This window comes from Equus caballus, chromosome 1 (assembly GCF_041296265.1).
Source record: "Equus caballus isolate H_3958 breed thoroughbred chromosome 1, TB-T2T, whole genome shotgun sequence".
Taxonomy (NCBI): Eukaryota; Metazoa; Chordata; class Mammalia; order Perissodactyla; family Equidae; genus Equus; species Equus caballus.
Genome location: NC_091684.1, coordinates 144,222,166 through 144,248,236, shown reverse-complemented (window position 1 = coordinate 144,248,236; position 26,071 = coordinate 144,222,166). Strand labels below are relative to the sequence as shown.

At 40.2% G+C, this 26,071-nt stretch overlaps 1 protein-coding gene across 1 annotated transcript in view; it reads right to left on the bottom strand.

Annotated features, from left to right (window-relative positions):
- Positions 1-26,071, bottom strand: part of RORA (RAR related orphan receptor A) — a 687,966-nt gene that overhangs the window by 155,267 nt on the left and 506,628 nt on the right. The window contains exon 2 of the mRNA XM_023627995.2: positions 18,754-18,783. Within this exon, the coding sequence (XP_023483763.2) occupies positions 18,754-18,783 (30 nt within the window). The remainder of the gene's footprint in view (positions 1-18,753; positions 18,784-26,071) is intronic.

The following is a 26,071-nucleotide window of genomic DNA, read 5'->3' as shown; positions in this document are numbered from 1 at the left end:
TTACTCCCCAGTCAGAGGATGCTGCATGTGAAGGCCCAGAAAAGGAATGAACTTCCCTGTATTGACAACAAAGCCAGTTCTTGAGAAGGTGCGCCAGAGTGGAGACGCTTTAGAAGCTCCTTGGGAGCCTGAAATGGAAACAAAGTACTTCCCTGTTTTCATCTGTCCAATCCTCTACCAGATTATTATCTTGAGGTCTAAGTAATTTAAGTGAATGTCTTTTAGAAGGTATCATTTGAGAAGAAAAGGAAAAGATGAAATGAGTTTTTCAAACCCTCAGGATTAAGTATACCTTCGACACAGACAAATAACCACATTTTCACAGTGCACTTCCATTTACCTCTGCCTAGAATGCTCTCTCAGTGCTTCCTTCATGCTCTGGAATATTACTTAGCTGGATCTTCATCCAAGGTGATTTCCAGGAGCCCCCAGTGAGGGGCAGGTCCTACATCATCTCTTTCCTTAGCACTTGTATCCAATGCACTTAGATTATGCGTTCGTGCACTTTTATGTCTCTGTACCCCTGCCTCCTTCAAAAAAACAGGGTGGTGGTGTTGATAGAGAGTCAATCTTTTCTTTCTATATCCCCAGTGCCTTCTACGAATTAGGTCAGTAAGGTCAGGGCAATTCCTGAATGAATGCATGGAATCTGTATTCCTTGGGCATCCAACAGACAAGAGAACGCAGACTTCTGAGCAATAGACAGGATCAGGAGGGGCCCAAACCCCGTGGTTAGCCTCCCCACAGACCACCCCAACAGGGCAAAGTCCTTCTGTCTCTATTTCTCTTTTCCCATCTATTTGTATAACTCTGTTTTTAGAAATCAAGGGTTGCTCTTGGTAAAACTCTTTAAAAAAAGACTGGGTAAAAATTACTTTACAAATGCCAGTCTGATCCCCTACTTTATCCCAATGAGCTGCTGTTAAGAACAAGGCAAAGAAGATGAAATTTAGTTAGCAAGGAAGTTTGTGCTTAAAAGGTTTTGGCCACAGATGCTAAACAGGATCCATTTTTCCATTTGAAGAAAAACATCCCTATTTCAATTGTGATGTTTGGAATTTCAGCTGAGACTACAAAAAGCCTTGGGTAAGGCATGATAGAAGTGGCGGATGGTCCTTGTGGAATCACTTGACCAAGTGTATCCTCCTGTCAGCCTAGATTGTCATTTGAGTGTATTGACCCGTCCCTGCCGGAAAGTCTGTGGAAGCCAGAGGAGGAAGAACACGCTGCAGAGCTGCTGCAGAGCATTAACAAGAACAGAATTAAAAATGATCACTTCTGGGACTTCTCACACAACTTGGAAATGGTGTTCAATAAAAGAAAAGATAATTTGGGGCCACACTACCCGGAATGAACATCTGACATGCAGTCACTGGTCTGGATTTAGAAAACTGCTTCGATCCCCAGAGAGCAGATTGTTAATGAGTATTTTAAAGGACGAGATTGAAGTACCATGATAGAGTCGAAAAGGGTACTGGTTTCGAAGGGTTCCACTCTTGCTTCCACTTCTGTAACAGCAAGTGGAACTGACTTTGAACAAGACACTTTACACCTTCCTGAGAAAATGTCCTTGTCTCCAGTATGGGAGGTGGGGACCACTAGATTAACTCTTTGGTCCACTCGACTCTCAAATCTGGGCCTTTATGATCATAATATTGAAAAGATTTAACAACAAGTGCAAGTAATGCTCACACTTTTTCCTACCTGAAATGAAAGTGAGGGAACCTGATTATAAAAGGTTACATGTTTGCTAACAATTAATGCATAATTTTTACAGCAATGCATGGATTTTATGTAGTTTAAGAGATCACTTATAACTTCCTGAATTTGATGTGCTCATTGGTGTCACCTCTTTCTCATTAAGTACTAATTATCCAAGGTGGTCAAACCTCCAGTGTAAAAATAATCATCTTATAAAGAACAGACAACAAAAAAGGTGAAAAAAAGTGAATCTATTAAAACTTTTTCAAGCGTATACAAAAACTGAATAGTATAATACACTTCCATGTACCCCTCTCTCCCCTGGTAAACAACATTTTGCCACTCTGGGTTTACCTCTTTCCAGCCCCACCCCAATATACTTTTCTTCTGAAGCATTTTAAAGTAAATCTCAGATATGTTGCCATTTGCCCCCTAACTACTTGTCTTCATCTCTAACCAACAGAGATCTAAAAAAAAAAAACTCCCATGCCATTATTACACCTGAGAATATTAAAAAATAATTCCTTAATATCATCTAAATATTGGTAATACTAAAGACTGGTACCATCTAAAAAATTCTTTTTTTTCAGTTTTTGGCTTGAATCATCATTGAAACAAGGGCAGAGGTGAAACTGATTTTACTGAACTCATAATCCTTTGTCTTTTAAATATTTCTTTTAGATGCTAACATTCCTTACACACAATGTATCTGGAACACAGATAATGTGAAGGCCAGCTTCATCACTACTAAAATATTTCACAATTTGAAACGTCTGATTCTATGAATCAGACACAAATGTAGTTGAAGGCTGTGAACTGGGAATATATCAAGGAATTCTCATAGTTTTCTTAAATGCATAAACAATTTAGGCAACTTTGTGCGCTTTAAAGCTATTTTGTAAAACTGTAAAACATTCCCAGGAAGAATACAGCTGACAAACCCCAGCAGCGTTTATTTTACCCACATGAAAGCTGAAGTTCCTGGACTGTAAAGCAGCCCGATAGCAAATGTAGCATTTTCAGTTGTAGCTTCATTCGCATCAATAAAGGGGCATCTGAGTGAACATGGCAACAATGAGGCCAGCTTTGTAAACGTGGCTAAGAGCCCTCCGCTCTCGTAGACTCGGACCTTTGGGAAGCAGGAAGGTGAACAGTTTCTCCATTCAGCCTGCAGGAGGCCTTTCTGGTAACACACAGGCTCTGCTGTGACTCATAACTAGAAATACTGTTTTATAACACCAGTCTGTGTTTTGTAACAGACATCAAAACAAAAAAAAAAACTATTTAGAAACCAAAACTAAGCCTGCATCTGGGCATTGGTATCAAGATCTCAAGATGTCAGAGTGGCTATTTAATCCAGATAAAGCAGGCAAGGCCCCTTTCCTTGGCAAGAAAGTGGAGGCTTCCTGCCTGCTGCACATGCCCACAGGAGGAGCAACCGTGAATTTAATTTTCTTAAAACAGAAGCATTTTCAGACTTGTGTTTTCCTGGACAGCTGCCTGGTGGCTGTAATACATAATAAGGGCGTGTAATTGACAGTAATGTGAATCACTCACTGAAATTCTGGCAAAAAAAAAAAAAATACGGAGGTTTTTTTTCCAGGAAAAAATTAAGGAGCAGATTCATCCTGTCCGTTGAAAATAGCAATTACTTTACATTTCAGCTCATTAGCTACCTTTATATTAACAAATCACTGTCATTTGCACTATCAGCATGTAGGGAAAGAAGTAGAGTGGTTGCAGAATGCATGCAATCGGATGGGTTGGGTCAGGCCTAATCTGTAAAATGGCCAATTTAGATGGGTTACTTGATATAACATACACGAAATTCCTCTCCCAAGAGTGAGTTATAAGAGACTGTCCTCCCAATGATTTTCCCACTTGAAAAGCTACTATCCGCCAGGACCTCGTAATTAATATGGTAATACCCAGGGCAGACTGATCAAGCTGCCATTGATGTCCAGGCACAGCTTCAGAATTCCTTTCACAAGGGCTCAGACACAGGGATCTCCAAAATAATGGCTGGGGATTTTTCCCAGGTAGGAGTTGTTGGAACCATGGAAGCTTTTAGACCAGGTAAAGGATTTCTCCAATCTATTAATTCTCTTTGAATGAGGGAAAGAATGATCTGAATTAACTTCACTATCAACCTAAAAAGGCCCCTCTTTTCCAAGGCAGAGGCACGGAAACTAAACCCTGGCAAGCCATTAAGATTGAATTCCATTTAGATAAACCCTGACTCCAACTGAACACTACAGGTTCAGATATTTGTCTGAGCCTTCAGCGTTCGTGGAGCTGGAAAGCCCCTGTTCAGATCTACAAGGTGACTGGAGCGTCTGGTTCTGGAGGCAAGAGGGGTATTCTGCACTGTGAAAAATCTCAGAGACACATGAAGAAGAATTTGAGTCTTTAGAAATTCGGGTTTGGGATTGAGATGTATTTTGAACCAACGTGGAAAGCTTGGAAACACTTAGCTCCATCTTTCCATACATAACACTCCATGAAACAGTTTGGATTCATTTCCTCCTATGGGGATCACTCATTCTTAGAAGTAAAATTGAAATCAAATTTCACTAAATCAGAGGTTATGTCGAGATTTTGAGGAATGAAACTAAAATTCGTTCTGTACTTTATCACTATGTACTACTGAGCAGTTTTTTCTTCTGTGACAACAATTGGGCTATGGGATGATTGGCTTATGATGGTTTTCATCTTTGACAGCCACTACCTATCTCCAAGTTAACTCTGAGTTCATTTGTAAATAGTTGCTAACAGGCAAAATGAGGGTGGAGTCCCATAAACCACTACAAAGAGAGACTTATCCTGTACATAAATAGGCAAAACATTTCAGATACTGTATCTCAATTATTAGACAGTAGCACACTGTCGAAATCTGAAAATAACATGTAAAATGTATAACTCAGTTCTTTGCAGGCATTCTCTTTGTTCCTTTATGAATACATTTTACATAAGCCCAAAGAGTTGGAAATGTGTTATTTATTTTTATAATTGAGAAAAATGTGTTAACTCTCTGGAATGTCCATGTGTAGAAAAATAAAACATTATATGGGACTATACACACCTACGATTTATCATGCACATATCCAGGACCAGAAATTCTAAGGAAGAACCTTATTCAACGGAAAAAAAAGTTTTTTTCTTCAGCATTTGCAATTCTGGTATACCATTATGCTGAGGCCAGGCATAGATTTTATTATTTTAAATCCTAGCTAAGCAATAAAATGTGCGTCGTTTCAAATAAAGAAAACATGTTTTTCACAAAAGTTAAATTTAATGTCCATTTTGGTCCCCCTGTAGTGACACTGTGGTGGCCACCCAGATCCATCCCTTCAGGATTGAGGCCCTTATGCCCCCTGGGGCCTGGAGTGTTGACTGCTAATGGCTCACAGATGAGTCTGTTTCCTGAGCCTCCCCTTTAGCTAAAGGGAGCTGTCTTGCCCAAGATTATGTCCCTCTTGGGGGCAGCTGGCATTCAGCGGCTGGTTGATGCAGGGTAAAATATTCAGTCCCCTTGCCTCAAGGTGGGACATCTCTCAAGGGCTGTTCCTACTTCTGATCCCTCTGTGGCATCTGCTGAACTCAGGTTGCAACTGCATGACAGTTCAATTTCTCCTTCTACCCAATCCAGCTTCCTTTACCCCTTATAGGTGTTATTTCTCAGAAGACTCCCCGATCAACTTTCCTTTTTTTTTTTTTTTTTTAAAGATTGGCACCTGAGCTAACAACTGTTGCCAATCTTTTTTTTTTTTTTCTGCTTTATCTTCCCAAACCCCCGGTACATAGTTGTATATCTTAGTTGCAGGTCCTTCTAGTTGTGGGTTGTGGGACTCCGCCTCAACGTGGCCTGACGAGCGGCGCCATGTCCACGCCCAGGATCCGAACCCTGGGCCGCCGCAGCGGAACGCGCGAACTTAACCACTCGGCCACGGAGCCGGCCCCCCCTCACCCCCCACCCCCAACCCCCAACCCCCGATCAACTTTTTGAATGCAAATCTTAGAGTCTTGGAGTCTATCCTCTGCGGAACCCCATCTAAGATATCCATTTATTTAAAGACTTCCCACACACACTTCAGTGGTGTGACAAGTTGGGAATAGATGATGAATTTTAGATGAGAATGTGGTAGAACTCCCCTTTATTCAGTGTATGGTAGGCTCAGTCTAGCCTTTATGCCAAGAGGGTTGGTTCCAGAAGTTTTCTAAGTCTGGCATTGCAAGGTGAGCCCACTTAATTATGCTCAGACAATATAAGAAACTTTATGATGAGGTTTTACTATTGTATTAATATGGATGAATTATGGACAGTATGTAGACCCTTTGGCCATATGCAGGATGTTAGAAGTTGGCTCTTCTGGGTTTCAGGGGCATGTTAACCCAACCCCCTAGAATTCTTTCTCGATCTCAAGGATAGAATGAAGAACTCACTGGCCATTAAGGAATAGCTTAAGCACTAGGAGAATCTGTGAGAATGGGGCCCATATTGGTCATTTTGTTCATTAGAAATCTAACTTAAGAGAAACACATCGATAGAATCTCAGGTAAAGTAATTTAGGGCAATAAAAACATATTCTTCTAAATGATACTGTCCCCCAGTGGCTCCCATAATGAAAATGAGAACATTTTCCTGTCTCTCAAGTCACCCCAATTATACTCAGGATTAGGTAACTTCCACAAATCAGGCCATGGAAAGTTCTTTGATTTAGAGATATCAGTCAGAACTCTTTTTTTTAGGGGAGTGGGATGGTGGTGTGTATGTATGTGTAACAGTTTTTCCTTTTCCAACCTGGAAAACCACAGTTTGAGCTGCCTTCTACGACAGTTTCTACTTTGCACTTTGCTGTGTGAAACTGCAGGACGAAATGAAGACAGCTCCCCTCACTGCGTTACGGACTCCCATTTGAGAAAGGAAAAGGATGCCAGAGGCTACAAGAGATGGTGTTTCTATCAAAAATCAACTTCAAAGCCCCAAATGATCTTCTTACTTCATCCTGTTCTTATTTGGCTTGCTAATAGATGCCTAATGAGAGAATTATTGTGAACCTGAGAAGACCAGGATTCAAATTTTATCTGAAGAGATGGACTTTACATCAGAGGCAAAGGACATTTATTCTCCTCTTATAATAATTCCAAGGTGCTTTTTGACCTTGGAAGAAAAAAGTCAGTGTTAAGATAGAATTGGTTAGGTCATCGCCTAAGGAGGCATAAAAGGCCACCAGGAAATAAATTAAAATTAAAATTAAAATAGATTCTTTTATTGGGTCAGATCTCATCCTCTCATTTATAAGCAAGGTTTCCACTCAAGGAACTGATACCGCAGGGGATAATCTGGCTCCTCTTGTTTTGACTCAAGAAAAGGTTACAAACAAAAGTAGAGAGGAAGCTTCACTTAAAGCTTAAGAGATGGAGGCTTCCAAGGAAAATCAGACAGAAACCATGGGGTTATGTGCAGCTACTTAGGAATTGGATGACAGTTTGGAAATCATTGGTCCCGCTAAGTTAAGGAAACATACTTACACACCAGACCAGACTAACAAAGCAATGCCATGGATTCTGAACTTGAAGAAATTAATGTCATTTCTTTCCAGAAGTTACCTTGAGATTCAGTAAGTAACCTACTGTCATCGGAGCCTCTACTTCTCAAATTGTTTAACATATCAGGATCACTTTTTCTTCCATAGACTGGACAGATACAAGGTATCTCCCTTGCTAGAATGCACCCTCCATTCTTGGAAAGACTGGCCAATTCTCTTCTCTAGTTGGTAGTTTGCTTGTTTGCAATTAAATAGATGCCAATGTTAACTGAAAATGCCTCTTTCCTTTTTACTCTGTAGATTTGAATATCTGGTTTACAAAATCTTGTATTGATAATGCACACAAATGGTACTTAAGAGATCACTCAGAAAAATGTCATCTTCTTCCCCTTTAGAACGATATACAAGTACTTGTAAACCTTCTGGATGAGAGTCTGACTTAAATCTTACAAACTGCTAAAGGAAACTTTAAAGTCATCAGTCCTACAACTGAGACTCAAAATACATACGGTAAATCGCCAGAAATCAAGAAGCCCTTTGAGTTGTGGTATTGGTTTCCAAAATAATATAGTACAAATCTCACAATAGGGTTTAAAATAATAAATATCTGTTCTTTATAGCTGTTAACAATGAAAAGATTATTATTTTTCCCTGGACTCAAATGTGCAAGTAGAGTGTCCGGTCATAAAATCGTGTGTGTACATCCACACATACACATATACTTACTTAAAATCTATAGGTATTAATTGAGCACATAATAGATACCAATCACTCTGCTAAGCCCAAAGGATACAAAGATAATTAAAGCATATCTCGTGGGACAAAGTTACATAAAGAAGAACTATGCTATAATATATTTTCTGTACCGTCACCTTAACAATGTACCGTGGGGGCAGAGGACCTGCAGCAATGAACTCACCGAGGTGGGGCTGCCATGCCCTTTGTATGGCAGACGCTATTTGTGTTGGCCCATGGTGGAGCAGTAAGACTTCTACAGGTGCAGAAGTTGGTGAAGGACATTCTAGGATAAACAAGATACAGCAGATGCAAAGGCACTGAGGTAGGCCCATGCAGCGTCTTCTAGGAACTGGTCATTGAGAATGGCAAAACTGCCAGCATAGAAGTCAAGGAAAGAGCAGTGGAAAGATTAAGACCAGATTGTGAAGGGCCTTGAGTGACATACTAAGAAGTCTAGACTCTTCAGGCAACGGAAAGCCTTAGAAGGAGGTAGAATAAGAAGATCTGACTGACAGAGAAATTCCAAATCAGGCCATAGTTTTTCTCTTTCTTTTCTTTTGATTTGGAGGGGAGGGGGCAGGAACTGCTGAGTGTAAAGGTAGTATTTTCTAGTATGCTTGGTCTTAGAGAACTGAATTTAGCCAAGGCATTTTCTTTGCACAACCTTAGCACACAATAATTCTTAGCACAACTAGCCAAGCTCTGATCTCTCCACTAAAAGATTCGCAATGGTCCCTCTTACTATTGGCGTTCTACTGTATTCACACAGCAAAGCAAAAGGAGTGCAAGCTGCATCTTGAGGACCCTGCTCTGCAGATTTACTGCCTGACAAGACTTAAAGTTAGGAAAACATTTCAAGCTGAATCTGTCACTAACAGCTTTATATGGTTTGTTGTTCCCTGAGTCCCCTGGCCACAGGAGACCAAGTCTGAAGTGGATGTTTCCAATGGTGAGCCTTACTGACTGCTTTATCATTCTTTATGTTAAATATACTGGCATAGTGAAGCCCTGTCGAGCCCCAAAGCCAGCCTGATGATGAAGACGACAAAAATTGGATTTTTTTCCTAATTGCCTACATTTATTAAAGTCTTTGAATGTATACACATAGTGCATGGAGAGCAAAGAATGCAATACTAATTTTTTATTATTTGATTCCTCTTCACGACAGACCCTTGTGGCAGGAAAGTGGTTAATTTGCAGATAGGAGAAATCCAGGACCAAAGGGAAAAAATAATTGGAAATCATTGTTTTGATGGAGTCAGGGGCAGAGTTAGCAATAGTATTCCTTGGCCACGGCTCTCTGGGGATGCCTGACAGCCTTGTTCCCGTTGCAGACTTAAATGTCCTCAATCCATTTGGATCAATTCGATTCCTCAGCCCAAATGACAAGCTAAACTACCAATAATGCCTTGCACAGGGTTTTAAGTGACATAATCAACCGGAGAGGGACTCGTGTCAGTTAGACTTTGTCTCCTTAAAAATCAAGAGTAACAGTGGTAAGAGAGAAGTTTTTAACAAGGAGGAAAACCCTAGACAGTTGTCTCTAAGATTCTTCACCACAGCTTCAAGGACAACCAGGAAAAGAGCTGCTATTTGAGGCAACTTCATTATAAAATCATTTTTAATAAGCAATCTTAACAAAGAGAGGGAATACTCTTGTGGAGAAAGCCTCCAGGGACCCAGAGGCTGCCCAGTTAAGTTATTAGGAAGTTTCACACAAGGGACCAAACAGCTATTTCGTTGGCCTCAGGGGACAGAGTTTAGTTTTCACGTGTCCTCCAGAGGCACTGCTGTTATCCTGTCTACTAACAGCAGAGACTGGTAACAATCAATTATCCCGACTTGGTGAGGGAAAGTGAATTTTCAGTTTTGTCGACACAAAAAGACACTGTGTAAGAGAGACAGATAAATTAACCCAATATGGTTCATTACATACTGAAGACTTTTAGAAACGTGCGGCCAATGAAAAGACCTCCTCTGGACCTCAGCGTTCGTTAGTGAAACAATAGAAACTCATTCTTGGAAAATTAAGAAATACCAAGAAAGAGAAAAGGAAGTATACCCTCTTACTGTATGGTCCAGCTCTTTGCGGGAAATAATTCTTTGTGCTGATGAAAAAATAATAATCAATGCAGTTTACTTTGCCTGCCTAGGGGGTGAGCAGGGTTTGCAATGGGGGGGTTCAAGTTTTTATAAAACTGTGTGTGAATGAGTTGAAAAGGGTCGGAAAGACATAGGCTCCTCATGTCATACAGCAGCCTCAGGCCAATAAGCTACACGAATGAAAGAAAGCAGGAGAGCCATTAGCCACGCAATTCAAAGTGCATATGTATTTTTCAAGTTTCTCTGCTCATTTCATTCCTCTGCTTTTAATGAAATGGCAAGAACTGGTCTTACAATTAGACCTTAAAGCCTGGAAGATGGAGAAAAAGTGAAAAGCCTTTTTCTTTAATAATCAGAACAGCCTTCTCTTTTTGGATTAGATCTTTCCTGCTCAGAAAGCACTTTTTCTACACAGCTGATCAGAGGAAGGGCCAGAAAAGAACCTCTGTGACAGGAGAGGGACTTGGTCTGAGTTCAGAGACGGGACTGAAGTATGGCACCTCTGATTCATCCAACACTCGCTAAATGGCAGTGGCAATAAAAGCATTGTTTACAGGTCACTGTATTGGTCACACACAGTCTGTGGCTCCACATCGGTTAGGAGATAAAGCCAAAACCTTCTCTCTATTCTTAATGTCCTCTCTTTGCCTTATTAATACTCTATTCTTGTCAGGTCTACACCATCCTCCCCCAAACCCCGAGCTGATCTATGATCACAGCTAATCCTCGCTACCTTTCCAGATCAAGCTCAGCTCACGGCTAGTGTTCCCAACTCATTACAACAACCCAACTTGACTCGAAGGCCTGCATTTTCCTGCCATTCTTTCATTCCTAAAAGTTCCTCAAGTGACTCTATCCTTTCTCCTCAGATATGGACTAAAGGACTGGAGAGTGAGAATTATGAGTTAAACTTTCTATACTCTATTGTGTCTAACAGAGTGCTGGGCACAGAGAAGGGGTTAAAAATATCAAGCTAATAAAATTTTTCTGACTCCCAGATCTCTGCTTTTTCTAGAGTGTTGGCTGTGGTCTGCTTTCCAGCCTTCCCTCCTTAGATCCTGGTATTACAGGTATATGGATTATCCACCATATAATCTCCTCCCTCTCTCCTCCAAAAAGAAAATTTAAAATAAAAAGTTTATGGATTAAATCTCTTTCATTGAATCCAAACTTTAATCTTGCACCTTCTAGCATTTTCTGTTCCTTGATACGCCTTCTAATCATTGTGCTTTGCTGTTAACTAAGACAATAGGAGCTGGAGTCCAGGTTTAGGAGATTAACAAAGGAACACGGGGAAAGAGCTATCACTCCTACAGAGGAAAAATGTTTACTCAGAGGTGGAAGTGAAGTGGGTGGAGAACATTCCACTGTGAGGAATCTGGGTAGTCATAGGAAAAAGGGTAATTGAATAGTTTGGAAATGAAAACCTTAGTTACCATCATGTGCAGATATGGACATCAATTGTAATCAAAAGGACCACGTGACTACAAAGACACATGTAGTTCCTGGCAGTGTAGTTGATAAAGTTAGTGTAGAAAATTTCATGTAATTTATAAAGACAGTTATATAGACCAATAACTTTCTTCATATTTCAAACATGTTGGCACCTCTGCTTCTCCTAAGTTTTTATTCCTTTGGAAGCAGATCCCAATAAACGAGAAACTGATGTAACTGTAAATCCAATCCTAAATTTAGGGATGCTTGAGCATACTTAAAACCTAGATGTTTAATTCTCTTATGTATCCTTTTGAAATATATTTCAGTTCCCTAGGCATTCTTTTAGCTTTCTGGGGGTTTTTTTGTTTGCTTCTGGTTAGGTTTCAGGGAAACCACAGTATCCTGAACCATACTACCTCGCCGTGACAAAGAAAGTTATCCATGAATTATCAAGTTGGTTTGACAAAAGAATAATGCACAGATTTATTATAAATGTTGCTAGCGTCTGTTAAAGGCTTTGCTGCAGTGGACAATGGGTTCATGCTCTAAGTAACATACATTACAACTAGTGTGGGGAACATGACTATCTCAGGAGCAAAAGGAACTATTTGGAACTATTGTTTTATTACAGAATCAGTTGAGTTGTTTGAACAGTGATGTTCAATGGATGCCAGTTCTTTGGTGAGTTAGGTTAGATCGTTAAAAAAATTGGTAATGATCATTTTAAAATAAGAAGGCTATGTAGTTTCCAGTAGACCACCTTGTTTAAATGAATTTTTTCATATAGAGGAAATAACATCTCCCTTTCTTATGATTAGTTGGTTCGCCAAGCTTAGAAGCCTTTATAGGTAACATACTTGTAAAGTAAAAGAAAACCTGAGTCATCTGTAGCAATAACTATGTTATACTTGGCTTTCTTCCTACAGTTAGAGTGGAAGGACCACTCTACAGAATGAAGTTCTTCACTGTATGAATCCTCGCACCACCACATTCTAGCTAGTTGTAGGACCTTTGGCCTCAGTTTTCATCAGTAGAGTGGGGATAGTAGCAATCCCTGCCTCACAAGATTGTGGCAAAGATGAGACAAATGAACACTTCTGAAGAGCTCAGAAAAGCATCTAGCACTTAGTAAGTGCTCCATAACTATTACCTAATGTTGATATTGGAGATAAGAGTGTGGCACTTACGTGTATGTAAGGAGCCAGTGTATTCTATTTTGAGTCCTGGCTCTGCCCGTTACCGGCTGGATGAGTTTGCAAGTGTTTTCACTTCTCCAAGTTAAGTTACTGATCTCTCAGATACATTTTCTTATTTAAAATGGGGGTTTGAGTAGTACAAAACTCAAGGAGCCCATGAGATCAAATGAACTAACGCATGTAAGGCACTAAACATAATGCCTGGAATATTAGAATTGCTCAGTGTGTGGTAGTTCCGGCTACTGCGGCTGCTGCCACTACAACTCTGGTCCTTCTATTCCTGTCGCCGTCATTATTATCATGATTGAACCAGAAGTAATGCAGACTTCTGTAGTAGACATCCAGTCTTTCTTTAAAGATCAACCTATTTATACATGAGTTTTATTAAATAGGTAATAAATCTACCAAGGACACACCAGTACCTAGTAGGCCAGGCGTTTTTGTTTTCTCCCTAGTAGTGATCATGGGTTTTAAAGAGCCGTTCATCATCTCACTACACCCTTTTGAACCTACGTTATGAAATGGGAACGCAAGTACTTTTTGGCCAAATTCAATTCATGAATCTGAGGTCTACGAGCAGAGCAAAGTTGAATCAACTGGATGCGCTGATGGAAACACTTAACTACATATCCCGTTTTTTTTTTTTTTAATGGAATTCACAGATCCCTACCATGAACTCTGGGTTTAAGACTATGCAAATCTTCTACCTTGGAAGAACTGACTGGCAGGCCAAGTGCGGTCCATTTATATCTTAATATGATGAGACGGAGAAATCCTGTTAAGCCCAGGAGGCCTTGGCTCTCGTTCTGCAGGCTGAGTCTAACAGGGCAAACGTTTCCAGACAGTATGGGGAATTTTTACTTCCTTGGACTGGTTGACCTTGAAGGCACTCAATAGGTGTTACTCTGGGTGAGAACGGGTGGAGAGGAGCCACAGGGACAGTTTTTAGCACCCAGGGTTAAATCGTTACCTTTCCCTTCATTGCTCTTGTATGCTTAGGTCACAGGATCAGAATCCTGGATGATCTAATTGTTTTCTCCTCTCTCACACTTTCAGCATGGTCTGCTTCCAAGTTACGAGCTGAATCTTCTGGAAATGGTACACTTGGCATTTGTGTTTTCAGTGACCACGTCCCCACTCTCCCTAGTCACCCCTTTTAACCTAGTCTGTAAGCTCCTTGAGGGCAAAGAACCTCTCAGCACATAGTAGGTCCTCAATAAATAGTTGTCCATTGTTTAGCCCTCTAAGAGGGCAGCACCTGTATTTTGGTCATGTCCCATCGTTGTCAGGCGTAATGTCTGGGATGGCCAAGAGCCTTAGCAAGCTGAGAAATGAATCCTCTGGCTACTTTGTGAGCGCTGGGTTATCCCTTTTCCTGACTGTTCGTCAATGGGTAGACAGGATCTGGATGAGAGCCTACTAAAAGAACTTCAGTGTGGCTTCTTCTCAGGTCTGTCCCAATGAAACACCGAGCCGGCAACTGAAATTGTAATTGCCGTGAGTCACACCATGAGTCACACGCGTTGCCACGGCAACCTATTAACTTTATAACCAAAGCACCTTCCATTAGCTTTGCCAAGAACGGTTCCTGAGTTTTCCTGGACTGTGAAAATAACGTGGGGGAGCCCCAAGGTTGGGGTTGCTAAGAATCTACAACCAAAAAGAATGGCCTCAAGGAAAGGAAAAGAAAACAAGAAAATAAGGTTATTCTAGTTCTTGGACCTCCTGAGCAAATGGCAACAATTGTGACAAATTGTTGGGTTGGTTTTGTGGTATCAACAAATGCCTAAGGAGAGGAGGTTGAGGCCTCAAAACTAATTTTCTCTAAGTCAAATTCAAAGCCATGTCTCCAGGGGTGAAAAGTGAATACATTAACCTATTCCACTTTAAATGATTGCAATAAACACTTTTTTTTCCCTTACAGATACAAAGGATTATTTCTCAAAGAAATATTCTGATTTGTACTAAAGTATTTTTACTATTGAGAACTAAAATCTCTTTATAAATAATATAGTACTTTAATTTTATATTTTAGGTATTAGCCTGCAGCAACCAAGCATTTGAAAATGTACTAAATTACCTTTTAATAGCTATTCGTGTTAAAATTAAAATATTTTGGAAGGTTCAGAAGCATATTTTGTTATTTATTAGGGAAAACTGACCTTAAATTAGATTGAACTGAGGCATTTTCCTGACTGCTTACTGAGTAACCTGCAATTCAAGTATGTTTCTAAGTGCCTGTTCCTGAGGGTGGAAGAAAGAGAGTAAAACAGTCTTAAACAGGAAGAATAAAGAATATAAACAAGGATGAGAAGAGGAGGAAGCGACAATGGTCTGTTGCCTCTCAAAGCAATCCCGGGGGCCTACCAGGTATCTTTTGGGTCTGCTTTGTAGTAGCTGCCTGATGTATTCTCCAAGGTTGTAACTCTAAGATGTTAAATTTCCCAGGAGCTGGAAAGAGCTAAGATGATTTGTTGCATTTTTCACCTCCGTATTTGTTATCTTCTAACATTTTAGTGAATGCAGAACTATCCAAATAGAATCAGATGAAGAAGTCAGGAGCAAATGAACAGTTGTCCTTGGCAAATAATAAAAACCAAGACAGCAGCCGATTCCAAGAAAAAGATATTTATCCGCATTGTACTATTTCAGCAGGAAAGAGACCAGAACAAACTTGTGAAACACCAAAGCAAAAGCGATCTTGAAAGTGTCCAACCAAATGCAGGTGCTAGATAGTCACCACAAAAATGAAATCGAAATTCTACACCACAGTGTAAAATTTCTCTAGTAGGTCCCTATCCCACAAGCCAAAACTCCCTTTTATGTTCACACACCAAAAACCAATGGCAGCATTTCCTATGAGCAATTGAAGAACATCACAAATAGAAGAATTCCTTGACTAGTTTGGTCATGATGACTTTGTACCAGAGGCCCCAAAGCGTTACTTTCCCCCACTGGCCAAGTGAAGTTCATGACAAAGGCGCCCTTCTCAGGAACTCAGGAGAATCTGAGTTCTCCCAAGACCACGCTTATGGATTCCTCTGAATCAACAATTAGTATTCTTTTCCTGGGAATTTCTGGCTCAAATCACCCAAAACATTTTTTTTTTTTTTTAACAGAAGCAATACCTATGCTTTCTAGATAACAAGGTGGCCTAAAATGTTATCGGATGTCACAATGATTCAGGTTCATTTTGTATTTCTCGCACCTCTGACTGGTGTACCTGTGAGCTGACACTGCGGTCTGATAATATATTCTGCAACTGTACATGTTAATTTGTAAGTTGAACGATCTCTCAGTGAGGGCAGTTAGGAAACCCAGATTGAAACTGCTAATAGGGGGTGACTTCAGCTGTCAATGATTATGTAGTCAAGTCTTGACCAAGGTTTCCAGAACTCTGGCTAAATATGGAAGTCTGGAGACAGTACAAAGATGAATTCATACACTTCACTGATAGCGAAACTTTTTGAAGAACAGATGTCAAAATGATTTAAAAGGAGTTGGAATTTAATATCTTAAGAAAACTTATAGGCAAGTTAGGACAGTTCAGTTTTCAAGAAAAATCCGACAGATGCTAAAGAAGAAGTCATTTGGGTGACTGTTATTAGAGAAAGAACTGATTGATTTTCTTCTTCCTCACAAGTCATGGGCCCTGTAGAGATGCTAAGATCAGAAATGTGATGGGCTGTCTGCTGAGTTGGGTGACAAAAACAATCTCCATGTGCAAGTGGCACAGGAGACTTTCACTAACATGCAACTTGGACAATTCAATTTCTCCTTGGCATGTGCAAAGTTCTGTGTCAACTCTCTAGTCAGGTGCTATTCTTTCCATCTTGTCATTGGCCCAGTTTGGGCCCTCTCGCCCAAATCATGAAAGTAAATATCAATAAGAAAACCAGATGATTTCTGATTTAAGTCTTTCTGTCAATTAATATTTGAATTACATTAAGGGAGCTTTATTTTAAGTCTTTCTACATTTATTTTCTACTTAAGGCCTAAGAATTTTCCTGCTGATTTTCATAGTTAGGCAATCAAAATCCACCCATTCAGGTTATGTCTTGATTTTGTTTTAAAGCAGGTATGGCTGATGAAGTTAGTTAAGCCTTTGCCGCAAGGCCAACTTGGTTACCTTTCCTCTTACTGGAACATCTGTTTTTCCTCACTAGCCACCACTCTCATGCTGTCACCTAAATTCTTCCACGAATTAAAATCCAACCACTGGTTATTGTTTCTGTAATAGGCCATTGAAATTATGCTCAGGGATGATAATTCCTTGAAGGTCCTTATGGATGGATGGTCTATCTATGAACTAATATCTATGGTCTCTCTCTTATTAGTTGAGGATACTCTTTGTATCCAACGAACTTGAACTAGTGGTTTTGTCCACTTATCCAAGAGCCAAGTCATAATGCACATAGCGGCTTTCTGTATTTTGCCAGGTGGCCAGGAGTCCATACCCCAAACCACCATAAACAGTAGGCACAATCATCCGCCCCTGTCCAGGAGAGGCCCAGGACTGAGCTAGCAGAAAGACTGAATTACTTACCACCTCTAGAGTGGGTCCCTCCAGGCCAGGGACGAGCTCATGGGCAAGGCTGTGCAAGGAAGCGCTCTGTACCATGCCTGCCCTGCGGATATACAGAGGACTTCAGTCTCCTGCACTGTCAATCTCTCAGTCATCATGAGCTCAATTATGCACCGACAACAGCAAGAACAACAACAACAACGACGACAAAACAACCCCCAAAAAGCTAAGGGCCACAGACTACCCTGATGGAGGACAGCCAACGGGAGCTGTGCATTGAGAGATGGAGGTGCTGTTCTGATCATGTGTCCGTCATGGGCCTGACCTTTTCATCTTTCCTCAAACAAACATTCTGTTGAAGCCCATGGGAGAGCCACGTGGAGAGAATGCAGGACAGGGCCCTAAAAGTCAGGCAAACATCGAATTTGGTGGGGCTTTTTGCTTTTTTGTTTGCTACAAATACAGATAGACAGACAGACAAACCCAAGAGCAGATTTCAAGAATCAACTGAGGCACAAGATAAACTACTTTGATGTTACACAGATTTCTCCCCCCAAATGTTTCACATGAAATCAAAAAATTTTAAAACCATAATTAGGAAAAATTTGGGGACACGTCTTTGTTGGCCCTAAATTGTGCCATAAGTATCTCCACTGCTTGCCTTAGAAGGATGCCCAAACACATCTCATAGGTAGCACAAATCTGTGGTCTAAAATAGTTATCAAATTCTAATGACACTATTAATTCAAAGTCTGAATATGCTGGTCAAGTACAGTGAAAGTTGACTGTCTGCATCAATGACGTATTGGTTTTACCCTGAGGTTCAAGGCACAGTCAAACATCATTGCTCAGATTGCAAATCACAACACTTTACATTGACGTGAGTTTGTAAACTTATGGTATAGTTTGAATGAAGGCAATTGATGAAAGCAGTTGAACCTGAGAAGTGGGAATGAATACGGAGTATAAATCCAGCGCACATTTCCACATCAAACTACCAATGCCATTTACCAGGGCCCTCATAGGCCACACTCATGGTCGAGTAACAGCGCCTATTTCCCAGTCAGTATCTCTGCTCCACAGACACAAGTACAAAACAGCCTAAACCATGAACTAATGGTGAGGAAAAGGAGACCAAAGTTTAAAAGAAATCAAGGTGATGTTTCCTAGAAACATACCAACTTTTCTAAGAAGGATCCAGAGTAAGCGTTATGAGTAAGTAATTAATTGATCCTCCTGGCTAGATTTTATGATTTTTCTAAAGATTAATGGCTTGAACCACTAGAATTCATCAGAATATGTCTAGACTCTCTTTAACACACACTCAGTACAAACAGGTGGAGATGTACCATTGCCGACCACTACAGGTAGAAAAGTCTGACCTCTGTTGACCATGGATCACAGCTGAAACATTAGTTTATACTTTGAAGGGTCACAGCAGCCAGACATATGCGAATTCCAGCTCTTCAGAAAACTTTGGACAAAAAAAAAATGCATTACTTACATGTATGTGTCTTCTTCGTTACTGAGATACCTAGAAGAGAAGAAATAATGACAAAGGTAAGAAAGTGTCCTGTGTACTTCTTGGAATGTACATTATTCACAGTGTATTTAGGAAGGCATTTTGTTAGATGGTGATGTAGAGACAAGGTTAGTCTTAATCTTACATGGCAGTGTCACTGGACCTGCCCCAGAGTAATGCAACCATGAAGGATGGGGAGAGCGAGCATCACCTACTGGTTTTAAGAGGTTCTGTGGTAAAAAGAAGCAGCACGAACAGTAATTAAACAGAGTGAGAGAAGACTCTCATTTGTTATTTAAATAGAGGAGAAGATCATGTTTATAGGCAGAGTGAGGGAGATTTAAGGCACAAGAGAGTGATGCCAACCTACTCAGACAAGAGTGAGCTGAGCAACAGAGCAATTAATTTGCCACGGCCATTGATTCTGTGTTTACTTTTTAATGAAATGACTCTTCCTGCTCACATGAAGCATAGCTTTTAATGGGGAGGGAAATAGCCACAAAATGTACATATCTGTCTGTCCTCATTAAGGTCAGAAGGGGAGTGACTGCTACTTCTCTCTAAATGGCACCAAAATGAACACAAATTGTAGGCAACCATGAGGGATTCATGAGTCAGCACCCCTGATGTTTCCAGTATGACTTACAGAGAGCAGGTGACGAGTGGAACTAAGCAAGGTTTGGCACGTAAGTCCATAGAAAGATGATGTGAATGCACGCTTCCATTCAAACAGCGTACTATCTCTGCTTCAGAAGTACTCCATTTTGAGCTCTTTATGTTTTGTTCTTCTTGGGGGACATTCTTGAGACTAAATAGGCTCAAAGTAATAAAGCTCTTGAAAACATTTAGCTTGTGACTAAGAACTGTGGTAAACCTTGAAACTTTTTTTCTTTTAGAGAAACTACTGAGAGAACTATTTAACCCTCCTCTGGAAAGTAAAAGTTGTTGAAAAATTTGGCACCCACATCAGACCTATTACTTAGCTATGGAACATATCGTACAGGGAAGAAATCCGTTATGAAAATCCATGGTAGACATTAAAAAAAAAAAAAAAAGGTTAGTTCCAAAGTTGTATGCCAAGACCAAAATCACACACTTGCTCCCCCCACAATTTTCCAAAGGACTTATTTAGGAAAGCTGAAATTACATAGCCCAACTCAAATTCTTTTTTTTTTTCCTTTTTATTGAGGAAAACTAAACTATTGTTTTTCACCATGTTTGAGTTGGCTTCGCAAAGTGAAGTTAGAACCTTCTGCTAAATGCCTTGAAGGCTCTCATAGGGGAACTACAAAAGTATTCTAGAATTTTTTGAAATCAGCTTTATCATGGGAAGGAAACTTCCCCCAACAGCAAGAGTGAGTAAAGTTTAAAATCTGAATACAATTTGCAACTCTAGCACATGACACCAACACCAATAAATTGATACATTAGTGCTCTTTCAGCATTATGAGAACTATACGTGTACTTTCCTTAGGAAATAATACTTTCTGTAAAATCACTTTGAAGAGAAAGTGCTTATGCTGTCACTCCTGATTATTCAGGATCTCCACACAATTGGATTTAACACAGCCCAAAACAGACCTATCTATATTCGCTGAGTGTGGAACTCTTTTCTCCTGACATCCAAAGGCCTCATGAAAATACCACTGCTTTGACTTTTCTGCTTAAATTTATTATACAGCGTGAGACAGTGTTCTCATCAAATATTGTCATGATGATTACATTGATAATAGATTTTGAAAATCTTTCCAAGAAGCCTGCCTGACCTTTGAGATCACAGGAGCACAGAGCTAAAACCTCTTGTAGCTGTCTCCAGGAGAAAGCATGGGCGGCAGCAGCACAAACTCAGGGCCTCAATTTTGTTTAACGCCAATTAGTGATCAATATAAGTAACTAGGGGATAGATCTATGTAAGAGTTGCCAGATTTAGCAGATAAAATACAGGAGGCCCAGTTAAATTTGAATTTCGGATATTAATTTTTTGTATATTTAATCCTCCTGTATTTTGTCCGGCAACTCTAACATGTACAAACACAATGTAAATTATATCTACTACATATAAATATATCAATAAATTATAAACACACTTTTATGGAGAAAGGCTTAAAAAACACATGCCTCTCATGAAAGCAATGTATTTTTGAAAAGTATATTATAAGTCCTAATTATACAGACAGGACTGTGCATAATATTTAATTTTTTTTTTTTTTACTTAATAGCCATTATGAAGACAAAATTCTGTTTCCCAAGAAAAAGCAAGCAAACGAAAACAATATGAACATAAAAATGACAAATTTAATGGAATGACTGGAAAATTTATTGGAATGCCCTTCCGCCTTCTCTCCTGAAAAATAACAATTATGATCCCACTAACATCGTGCATTTGTGTGCCTCCTTTCTCTGCAGAAGCTCTAGTACTGCCTGGTAATGGACTCCCAAGAAGCGTACAAAAAGCAGAAAACATCCTTCTCACTTCACAGATGGGCCAACCGAGGCTCAGAGGAGTTTAATCAGCACAATAAAAAGTTTTCAGTGAAAGGTTAATGTCGGACCGGTAGTGTGTCCACAGCACGTATTTAAAAACCCTGGGACAGATAGAGCCTCTCAAAAGAGTAGATATTCAAAAAAAGATTTACTTACTCCCTGGAGCATACCACTCAGCACTCAGCTCCCTAAGTAAGTGAAACCTACAGGGCCCTGTCCCCCAGCCTCATTTAAACCAGGAAGCCCCCAGGGCTTGGGTGAAAGAGATGGACAGAGAGGCCTGTGTGCCCTGGTTTGTGACCAGCAGCCATTTCTTCACCCATAAATGGTGGTGGGAGGGGGAGAGGGTCTTCTCTTTCCTTTTTCTTCTCATTTCTCCAGAGGATGCAGGACACCTGTCTTTCTAGTCATGGAGTTCCTCTTCAATGAGATCTCAGCAGTCACACGTTGTCCACTTTTGTCCTTAAGTGGAAGGGGAAAGACTTATCCAAATCTAATGCTACCAGTAGCAGCAGCTCTGAATTAAGAATTTTCGGAGAAGTCAGTTTTCTAAAGATAAATTATGATGAGTATTTAGGAGGCAAATAACTCTAATTCTGCCTAGAAGCAGAAAAGAATAAACTTTCTAAAGGCAGCTCTTAAGATAACTGGATTTGGAGCCAAGCTGACCTGAGCTTGCATTCTTAGTCCATCCACTTTCCCGCCTCTTGGCTGAGAGACCTTGAGCAAGTGACTTAAGTTCTCTGGGCCTGAATTTCCTAGTCTTTACAATTGTATACAATCATAATACTGAAAAGGCTGTTGTGCAAACTAAAATGAAAGAAGGATGTGTAAGTAATGTGTAATAAAGAGCTTTACAAGTTGGGAAGTGTGATTTAAGGGTTAATTATTTACTTTGACACAGGGTGGGCAGCCCACACAGCCCACAGTCTTATTTTAACAAAGTTGAACTGGAATGTTCTACTGAAAGCTATGCATAGCTCCTCCTGATGTCCCTGGGTGTCATACCACCTCGCAGCCCAGGACTCTGGTTCTCAGACCAAGTGTTCTGACTTGAAAATTCATATTTGCTGGAGGAGAGCATGAGACAGAATCAAATCTCTTATAAGTAAGTATTCTGCCTGGACTCTGAACTCCACGGGACACTACTTTCTAAAATCAAGGGAAGCTATTTGCTCACTGGCAAGTGGCTGCCTTGTCCAGCCTGCTGATCAGCACGGGCAAAGGACTTTGATCGCCACCACCAAAGGGTGTTGAACCAAGTGGTGAAGGTTTTGATTCACTTCCAAATGACTGGGAAGAACACCAGGATCCTCCCCAGAGATTCGCCGACAGGCCAGGGAGCAGAGCGGCGCTCTCTACAGAGATCGGGACTTCTTGGAGTTGTGGAGAGGGATAGGGTGGGACCAACTTTCTAAACACGAAGCACTCACAAACCCTGAGCCAACAGTGAACTCGCTGGACGATTTGGGCAAGTCACTTAACTTCTCTGAGCCTTAGTTTTCTCGTCTGTAGAAAGAGAAAGTTGAACTACAAAATTTCTTAATTTCCCTCCTAGTTCATCGATCAATGGCTCCTTGCCCTGCTTTCTAGCTACCAGACCAAACCTCCTCTTTCTAAGCAACAGGCTGACATCTATTTTGCACTGTAGAAAATCTAGTGTAGCTCACAATCAAAGGTAACCCCCTGAAACTTTTTTCTTTTTGCCTTTAAAAACCAAAAAAGAAAGAAGGCAGTACCCACAAAAGGTTATATAAGTAAAAGATACACTTCTTTTGGATGATATTTTAAAATTATCTGGGCTACAGAAAAATGGTACCTTTTGATAGAGTTGCGAGACTCCTTATATTTCACCCAGTTCACATATATATATAAAGAGAGAGAGAGAAACATTTCTAGGTAATGCTTTAGAGTAATTTCTAACTCAACAATATGACAGCAGTTTTAAATTGCCAATTAATGCCTTTAAAACTAAGAGGAAAAATCTCCACACTCTACCCAAAGCAGGGCTGCCGGACTCTATTTAGCCGACCATGCTTCAAAGTAAAGCAAAGGAAATGTCATGGAAATACCACAGATTTATCACTGTCACGGTTATCAGCTGTTTCAGAGTTATACTTATTCCAGAGCAGAGAACTTTAGGAATGCAATCTGATATTTCCAATCAGTGCCAAGTCTTGGAGCAATTAAGTTCCTTCATGGACTTCTTATTGTCCCTTGGTTTCGAGGCAATTGTCTGGGTACCAAGTTTATTTTAACTTTTTTTTTTTTGGTAAGAAATGTCATCTTTCCTCCTCCCCAGACATGCCAATTACTAACCCAGCATTTCCAGAGGCCCTGCATTCTGGACAAGTCTCTAGCTACAGAGCTGCCCTTTTGCCCCTTTTGCCAATATTCAGCTTATATGATTTCTGTTGTTTCTTTCACAATGAGATAACAATTGTTGAGATAGAGATATTTTCAACATGGATAAGTTCTGCATTAGAATAAAAAACAAAAAGAAAAACAAAGATGACAAAGAATTCCTAAAATAAAATGCAGTGAGGTTTCTCTTTTTTCTTCTTTTTGTTTTTAAATGTCAGTGTTTCCATATTTCAAGTGAGTTTGCACGGCAGGGAGCATGTATGTGCTAAATGATAATTAACAAAATCTTTAATTGGCCAATTCATGAGTCTACACTAGCCCCACTCATTGACTCTCCGTTTAATTTCTAGAAAAGGAAGATTCCAAATCTGAAGGCCTGCACAAGATCTCTTCTCCCTCCTTCCAAGATGACTGAATTAAATAAGATGCCCATTACTCAAGCTGTGAGGCCATGGGCCAACGGCTTAACCTCTTTGAGCCTCCATTTTTCTTATTGATAAAATGGGGATAAAATTCTCAGTGCCAGGTTTGTAGTGAGACTTCAATCAGATAATTCACGTGGGACACCTAGCATAGGGCCTCTTTCCACCTAATGACGCTCCTAATCACAGACGCTTTCATTGGATAAATAGCTGTCCCTTGGGCGGCATACCCATTAGGGCAATGTTGTTAAACAGACAGATAATCTGCTCCATGAGCGTTTGAGAGCTCAGGCAGAAGTTTCAAAATAAAATCTGGAACATTGACCCTCCTTCCTGCCATATTATCAACAAGCATCATGCAAAGATTGCCATCTCCTGGGTCCACTTGCTCCCTCCTTTTTGATTTCCTCATTGTAAGGAGCTAGTAGTTAAAACAGCATTTATATGCAGCTCATGAACACTAGCTGAAAAACCAAGGTCCAGTATTTAGGCTTTTTTTTTTTTTGAATGGCTAACAATTGTTGCATAAAGAAAAAATAGCACTTTGTGCTGGCCCTGTGTCCCCCCCCCAACCCCCGAATCCTGAGATGTCCCATGAGGTTACTCCATTCCACGCACAGTCAAGGAGAGAGTCAATGCAGGAGGTGGATCAGGAACCGTCCGAGTAGGGCTTCACCAAACAACACGATGTAACAAAACAATGTCCTTGTCTAGGACAAAAGAGCTATTAATGATAATCAGTACATATTACTGAAAGTGCTCCAAGTAATCTCTAGACTTTGTTTCAAAAATTCTTAATGGACACTAATGCTTAGAGTTCACTCAAAAGAGAAATAAATTATGTGCCAGGGTTGCAGGGACCAAGGACAACACGCGGAAGGCATCAAAGCATTAGCAATGTTACGACAATCAAACATTTTGTAATTGCATAAAAAGCCTTTAAAAATCATTTAGAAATACTAATTATGAAGATAAATAATACTTTAATGCAAGGTTTCCTTTATGTTAGATTTGAGCCTAGGTTGAGTTGTTTCAGTAATAATATTTCACCTCTTTTACCAATCAAGGTGCTTTTTAATGTGGAAAAAAAATTTCATTTTAGTTTGAAAAATGGTTATGGACATCGATAAGAGGAATTTTTTCTGTTTTTGGAATTAAAAAATTTGTGTGTGTGTGATTGCCTTCCATCTCTAGGTCATATTTCCTGACATTTGTGCCCAGAAATATCTTTTAATTTTGGACAGGCAGGCCAGAGCTAGCCCCTCTTTCAACTGCTGCCTTTATCTTTGATAAAACAGTTCCAAGGACAAAACCACATTCCTAGTGCCCAGCAAAGGCAACAGAAAGAGACCATCAGTCTATCCCAGAAAGAAATTTGAGATTGCACTTATTTAAGAAATATTCATCTTTTCTCTTAGAGATTACTCTTCAAGGCATTATGAAAAGTCCATCCCTAAGGAGGGTAATTGCTCCTCTTATGGCTGGCTGGTACCAAATGCTTGGTCAGTTCTAATGGACAATAAGGATAATAAGAATTCTTGTCCTTTCAAATTGATTTCCTTTTATTGAGTCTCTATATTGAAAATGGAGCTGCCCATCAGATATTACTTAGTTGACTTAAATTTGATCTTGAAGCTCTGGCAGAGAAGCGAACTGACAGCTATCAACACTTCCAGCTTAGCCATCTGGACTTGAATAGTTTTATCTTGTAAGTGAATCATTCAACTCAAGTAAAAATCAACAGCTCTTTTCTTTTTCTTTTTTTTTTTTTGAGGCAGATCAGCCTTGAGCTAACATCTGCTGCCAGTCCTCCTCTTTTTGCTGAGGAAGACTGGCCCTGAGCTAACATCCGTGCCCATCTTCCTCTATTTTATATGTGGGACGCCTACGACAGCATGGCTTGATGAGTGATGCCGTGTCCGCACCCGGGATCCGAATCCCGGACCCCGGGCCGCTGAAGCGGAACGTGCGAACTCAACCGCTGCGCCACCGGGCCGGCCCCAACAGCTCTTTTCATACTTTTCCAGGAA